The sequence below is a fragment of the Vicugna pacos genome, chromosome 23, assembly GCF_048564905.1.
Source record: "Vicugna pacos chromosome 23, VicPac4, whole genome shotgun sequence".
Taxonomy (NCBI): Eukaryota; Metazoa; Chordata; class Mammalia; order Artiodactyla; family Camelidae; genus Vicugna; species Vicugna pacos.
In genome coordinates, this window is record NC_133009.1 from 3,686,051 (window position 1) to 3,692,541 (window position 6,491).

General features: G+C 57.8%; 1 protein-coding gene across 4 annotated transcripts; it reads left to right on the plus strand.

The window, feature by feature from the left end:
• Positions 1-5,985, plus strand: LOC140688594 (spermatogenesis-associated protein 31E1-like). 4 transcript variants are annotated; one of them, XM_072948233.1, is made up of 5 exons: positions 1-182; positions 802-991; positions 1,568-1,629; positions 1,903-1,969; positions 2,277-5,985. In XM_072948233.1, exon 5 carries the CDS (start codon positions 3,948-3,950, stop codon positions 5,415-5,417), a length of 1,470 nt encoding a protein of 489 aa, XP_072804334.1. In that variant the 5' UTR covers positions 1-182; positions 802-991; positions 1,568-1,629; positions 1,903-1,969; positions 2,277-3,947; the 3' UTR covers positions 5,418-5,985. The 4 variants fall into 4 exon arrangements, with proteins under 4 accessions (XP_072804334.1, XP_072804335.1, XP_072804332.1 ...); XM_072948234.1 differs by having other exon boundaries at positions 2,277-2,944; XM_072948231.1 differs by having other exon boundaries at positions 1,903-5,985.
• Positions 5,986-6,491: the final 506 nt, after the last annotated feature.

The window sequence follows — 6,491 nt, forward strand, 5'->3', positions numbered from 1 at the left end:
AGAATTATCTCTTTTCTCTGAAAAGCACTTTGGACACGTGCCTGAGCTCCAGCTGCACGTTTCGGGTGCCTGACCTCATCTTGGGCGCCCTGTGCAGGCTGGGGCTCTTCTTCCTAATAATCTCCTGATTCCAGTGTGGTCCACCCGCACCACCTCCTAGGAAGCACGGAAACTTCAGGAAGGTAAGGAATGCTTGGCTTGGACACAAAAGCACATGATTATCTCTCCTTTTTCCTATTATTATTTCCACTTTTCTGAATTGAGGAGAGGGCCTCCTGAGGTGGGAAAGCCTAGGACTTCTATCCTCGGGGAAGAACAGTACAGCAGCCCTCAGGGACCAGCCGGGCTGGGCAGGGGCTGGACTGGGCACCGGGATTCCCAGCCAGAGAGCTCAGGCCAGTCGTCCAGGGAGGGTAGAGGGCTCCAGGGCGAGTCCCAAATGCAGTGACCAGTGGCCGAGGACTAGATGGTGGGAGTTCAGCCTCAGCCAGAGGTCAGGCCCCTGAGCCCCGGCTCACCAGCCGTGAACAGGTGTCTGGGACAAGACTTTCCCCGGTCAGGGCTGATCTGAGGGCAGTGCTGAGGCCCCCAGAGCCTCCGACTGGGGCTGCAGGGGGGCCCTGACCTCGGGAAGCAGGGCCCCACCTGACGGAACCCAGACGCACCTGCAGGTTGGAGAGTGCGTGTTTCCTGAGCAGAGGAGCAGTGACAGAAGAATTCCAGGGTGGGTCTCACGTTGAAAATCCTTCTTCACGTTCTCCGATGGAGTAAAACAAAATACTTTTATCCACTTTAAAAAAGAGTGAAAGGGAAGAAAACCCACAGAGCCCCGTTTGATGCAGAAAATTGCACTATGCGTGGACGCGGGAGTCTGGCGCCTGCCGGGAGAGGGTAGAGTGAGAGCCGGGCCCCAGCCCCTTGTTCCCCCTTATCTCTCAGCATCCGCAGAAGGGCAGGAACAGGAGTCGGAAGAAAAACGGAGCTTTGGAAGGTAAGTAGCTCCGTCCAGCCCCGTGCGCCTGAGAGTCAGCCCCCCCTCCCCCAGCCCTGAGGGCCCAGCTCCACGGTCTCCGAGGACATGGACGCCAGTGGTAGGGTCTGTCCCTCAGAAGCTGAACCCTCTGGGCGGCTCCTGGGAAGGAGAGCAGAACCCAGATTCTTTCCAGATTCCTCACTTGGAACGAAGCTGTGAGGGGCCTGGGAAGGGGTGTGGGCCGCGGGCATGCGGGCTGCAGGGGGCCAGCGGGGCCTGGGCGGGGAGGGGGGACCTCCAGGTGTAACTGTGCTGTTTAACTTTGCTCAGATTCCTCCGTGAGGTGACCCCTGCCCTGCAGCCCCCACAGAGGGCTGTCAGGGCCTCGGGGGGGATGGATGTGGAAGCGCTTCATAAATGATAAACCCATTTGTGAGCTTTCTCCATCACTGTCAGGGGCCAGGCAGCCTTGGGTGCTGGTGTTTGGGCTCCAGCCTCCCAGTGATGTCCCCTAGAGAGGGACATGGCACTCAGCCTGCTGCGAGGCCCCTAGGCTCCCATCTTCACTCCATGACCCAGCCTCCTGATTTCCAGCTTACAGAATACTGTCTGGAGGAGCTGGAAGAGGTTCGGGGCCTGGTTTCACTCCTGCAAAGGTAATTTCCCCTCCTCTCCCAGATTCTCCTTCCTCCCGGAGCCTATGGGGTGACCCCAGGGCTGCAGGCAGCTTGGGGCTGATGGGGGGGGGAGCCCTGGGGATGGGGGATGGCTAAAGCCCTGGGGGTAGGGAAGGACAGCAGGAGCATTGTGAAGTCAGCGTGGGCGCTGTGGAGGGCCATGGGCCACAAATGCCCACCCCTACTTGGCCTGCCCAGCCATCCTGGCCCTGCCAGCTCCTGGCTGCAGCCTGTGCCTCCTGTCTCCCGCAGCCACCTGGGGAGATTCCCTGACAAGGGCAGCTTTCAACATCTCTACCGCCAAGAGCCCCCTGACAAGGTGTGCAAAGCAGAGCTTGCTGGAGCCCAGCAGCCATGCAGGGAAGAGGCTGATTCTGCCATGTTCCTGGCTCCTTTCACCAAACACCTTCCACCTCTGGCCTCCACCCTTTGGCCAGACTCAGTGATCGCGACAATTTCCATTCATTTGAATTTACCCTCAAGTGCTTGTCCGTCACCAGAGCATTTCCTTTCCCTGGACAGCCTTTCATCCCGGCCACTTGCTCTTTCCCCTTTGCCCCCATCTCCTCCTGTTGCCAGGGCTTGCTCACCCCCTCTGACAGCCCCCTCTGCCCTACTGCCACCAGACTTCACTCCAAGACCTCAGTGTGACTCGCTGGCACTCCCACGGGGCACCACCCCACGCAGCTCGTCTCCACGCATCACGTGAGCACCAGCCATCTCAGGCCTTGACGGCTCCAGCTGTCCCATTCCAGAGGTGCCTTGGTGGCAGGTGGCTTCCAAAGCCTGGAGGCTCTCCACCTTGACACGCTCTGAGTCCCAGCAAGGGCGCCTGTCTCGTCACCCACCGGAGGCCCCGTTCTGGGAAGACCCCGCAGGCAGACAGGTAAAGGCTAGTGGCCTGCCCTTTGTCACCCCAGACGTCCAGAAGCTGCTGGAGGTGCTAATCACCAAGAGGGCAGGACTGAAGATTTGGAAGGAGAAAGAAAAGGAGGAGGGACCAGGCTACCACCTGGATTCTTTGGCGAATACGTTCAAGTCCCTGGACCCCAGGTGTTGCCAACACTTCTGGAGCATGAAAGGCCAACCAGCGGAGCTGCTTGGTCCTGAGAAGGCCGCATATCTCCGCATTCGGGGGGGCCAGCTACAGCAGACATGCAGCCAGCTCTTCTGGGGTCTCCCCTTTCTGCACAGTGAGTCTCTGGTGGCTCCTGTCACAGTTGCTGATTCCTCTCCAAAGTTACCCTCTGTTGTATTCAATGAACCCTCTAATGCCAAACCAGTCTAAAATCAAGCTAAAGTCACTTCACATCTCTCGCTGGCTCAGCCTTTGCCCTACCCTTTGGCCCAGGCCCAACCCCAACCCTTGACCCCAACTGGGCCCCAGTTCCACCCCCCATCTCTGGCTCAGTTTGAGGTGGCCCACTGCACACACTCTTTTCCGATCCTGCCACTTTCTTCTCAACCCCAGGTTAGGTACTGTGATGTATCTTGCCCTACAGTCCAAAATAAGGCACAATCGTTCATGTCAACTGCAGTGCAAAATCTGGAAAGTCACTTCTTGAAAAAGCAATTAGAAAGGGAGAAGATGCTACCCTCTGTGGTTAAAAAATCCCGGCAAGTCTCTAGCCAAGCCCCTCCCCGCCTCCCCCAGGGCAGCAGGGCCTCCCGGGCCCACAGCGCCATCTCCGTCCCTCCCAGGGACTTCATCAGCCCTGGGGTTTGGGAGAAGCTGGAGCAACACCTCCAGCAAAGGTTCACGCCACAACACAGCAGACCGCCCTTCAGAAGCCAAGTGTCTCAGAAACTGGTGGAGCCTCAGGGCACATTCCCGGGGCCTTGCCAGGCACAGGGCACGATGGGGCCCTCAAAGCCCTCTGCGTTTATAGGCCAGGGGAGCTGGGATGCACAGAAGATGGGGTCCAGGTGCCCCACAAGGATCCTGCCAGGGAAGGGCTTGCACAATGCTGTAGGCCATAGTGTGAGAAGGATCCTAAGAAACATATATGTGACCTCAGCCAGCCACTCACCGAAGGCTCCAAGCATGAAGGCTGAGTTAAAAAGTGACTTGGGCATAAAGACTGAGTCAAACAGAGACTTGGGCCTAGGCAGGAAGCATCCAGAAAACATCTTGGGAGTCCTTTTGGGCAGGATGGTGGAGCAGACCCACGAGGGTCACATCCATATGTATGTTCATTGTTCAAGGCCTGCCGCCAACCCTGTCTTAGACCTTCCTGAAGAGTCAAATTCTCATAAGGGAGCAGGAAGTCCAGAAACCCCAGGATTGGGAGCCCTGCATGAACACGTCCCGTGAGTCTCTGGTCCTTAGTCCATGCATTCAGCAGGTGCTGGAAGCACATATTATCAGGTTTTGGGTGAAGCATAGTTGGAGTTTACTCCGCAAGGCCCTCAAGTTCCTAACTCTCTATAAGTTGAAAAAAGCTCACCCCATGGCTGTTTCCAGCTCCATCGTGGATGTCACCTATGAATCTGGGGGCCACTCAAAAACCCAGCTAACTGAGGTCCTGGAAAATTTGCCTCAGCCCCAACCAGAAGAGAATGTCATAACCACAGAGTCACTTTCCACCCTGATGAGTCCCCTCCTTGCCCCCTCATGTCCTTGTGAGAAAATCCCAGGGGACCTGGGAGGGCTCCCTTCTGGCGATATCCGTGAGCCCCCTGAGGCCTCTCTGATTGGACAGGGGGACAAGTCACCTTTTCAGACCGTCACATACAAGTTTATAAGCAGAATCTGGCACAATGAGTCTGTCACGGGGACTGAGAAAGGCAGCCCGCAACAGCCCAGTCCAAGTCCGCCAGTGGCCAGGGATGAGCCAAGGGAAGAGACTGGGGGATGGGCCTCCCCAGACTCCTGCAGTAGCGTAACAGTAGTGGACCTTGACGAGTGGCCCCAGTCTTCCAAGGCCCAAGACACGGACCCCGCTTGGAAAAGTATTTTGGACCCTGGTATGATGATTAGATCCCAAAGCACGAATGTGGATCAGAAGGACTCCTGGTCTCCAAGGTCCAAAAGAAGCCTCTCATTAAGTACACAGTCCGTGGTCCTAACTCCAGAAGATGTATACTTGGACGCACAGCTTCGGAAGCTTGAGGGCCAAAGATTCGCAAAACCAGAGCAACAGCACACGGGGGTGCTCCTCCGGGACTATGAAACTGGGGTGCTCCTGCAAGACCATGCCTCCAGCACCCTTCTTCAAGACTGTCACTCATATATGTCCCTTGCCGCAGACATCTTGGCTGCTCAGGAATCTCTGTCTCATTCCCAGACCTTGTCCAGTGGGGACATGTCAGTTTCCCAGGTGCTCTATGACCTGAGCTCCAGTGTAGGGAGCAGTTGGGAACAGCAGGAGCCCTGGGGACAGCAGGCCCCATCAAAGAACCAGAGGAAGAAGTCTGGCCCCACTGATGAGCAAGAGGATTATAGGAGGCCCAGGCCAGGACAGCATGAAAAAGGGCCGGCAGAGCTCAAGGCCCACCAGGCCCGGGGGCTGAGCCGCCCCAGCTGGAAAGAGGAACCAGCAGACTCCCAAAGAGGCGAGGCCCGCCAGCTGACGCTGAGGAAGGGGCAGGCTCCGTCGGGAAGCTCCTTCAGGAAATACATGAAGCTCCTTCTCCAGTGGGTTTTCCCCAGTAAAGACAGAGGCCCCAAAGACCCCCTGCAAAAAGGCAAGCCCGCTTCAGCCACTGCCTGGGGCTCAGAACCTGCCCAAAGCCGATCGTTTACAGACAGCACTGTCGGTCGCTGAGGCGGAGGCTCTCATGACGGCTGTGGGGCGGATCCTCGAGTAGAAACTAGCCCTTCACCCTGGACACGGGCCTTATGCCTCAGAGTTAAATTGGCACGAAGGAGACCCCCAGGCCCCAGTGGGTCAGCGTTACTGCTACCACAGGGTTGTCTCCTACCAAGAGCACAGGAGAGTGATGAGAGAGAAAGCCTGCCATCCCCGAGCTTCCCCCAAGGGCCACAGCAGGAACAGGTGGGCCAGTCGCAGCCACAGAGACGGCAAGTGGGCCTTGCCGCCCGGGGAGCCAGGGCCCCCAGGCGGACGCGGCCAGCACGGGCTGGGAGCGGCAGGCATCCCCGGCCACCCCGCCCACTGTCCGAGGCACCGTCCCCTTCGGAACTGCGCCTCTCCTGCGCCGTCGGGGTACGCTCCCTACGTCCTTCCTGGGAGGACGACTCTTCCCCAGGGAACAATGTACATCGTGCAGAGAAACTTCTTTTTCTCAGGTTAGCACATCCCCTGTGTGCTAATGTCTTCTTCCTACCACAGTTTTTATTGTTTCCCCCAAATATATGTTTTTTTCCCATGACAGGTGTGGCGTCTGTCTGTGTCCTGCTGGGGAGAAGGGAAGGGAAGCCAAGGGCGTGCTTTGGCTTCCAGAAGGGACGACGGGGCCATGGAGGGAGGCTGACCCCAGCGTGGAATTCTCACCCTCGCCCCAGTTCCCTCATTGCTCCTTAAAGTCCCACAACTAGCAGCGTTACAGAAACAAATGGAAGCATCCAGGGCCTGTCAAGGAGAGCAAAGCCTAAAGACCTCCCCTCTCCCAGGACCTGGCTCAGCCTTGCTCCCCCACACGCTCTCTACCTTGAACTTGTGCAGCTGGGGCGGAGGGGTTTGCAGAGGCTGAAATTCCCCTCAGTCTCCAGAAAGTGTCAGAGACAAGTTCACGTGGCCGATTAAGGAAGGGAGTAGGGGGCAGCGCTGGCCCCACATCCAGAGCTGGGAGAAACCTTGCCCCCCACCCCCGCCATGTCTTGGTGGGAAGAGGTGACACCTGCCCTGAGCCCTCCCCGCCCTGAAGCTGGGTTGAGG

Coding starts and splice junctions, on each gene's coding strand:
- LOC140688594 (XM_072948231.1), top strand. CDS start 3,948: ATGAACACGTCCCGTGAGTCTCTGGTCCTTAGTCCATGCATTCAGCAG.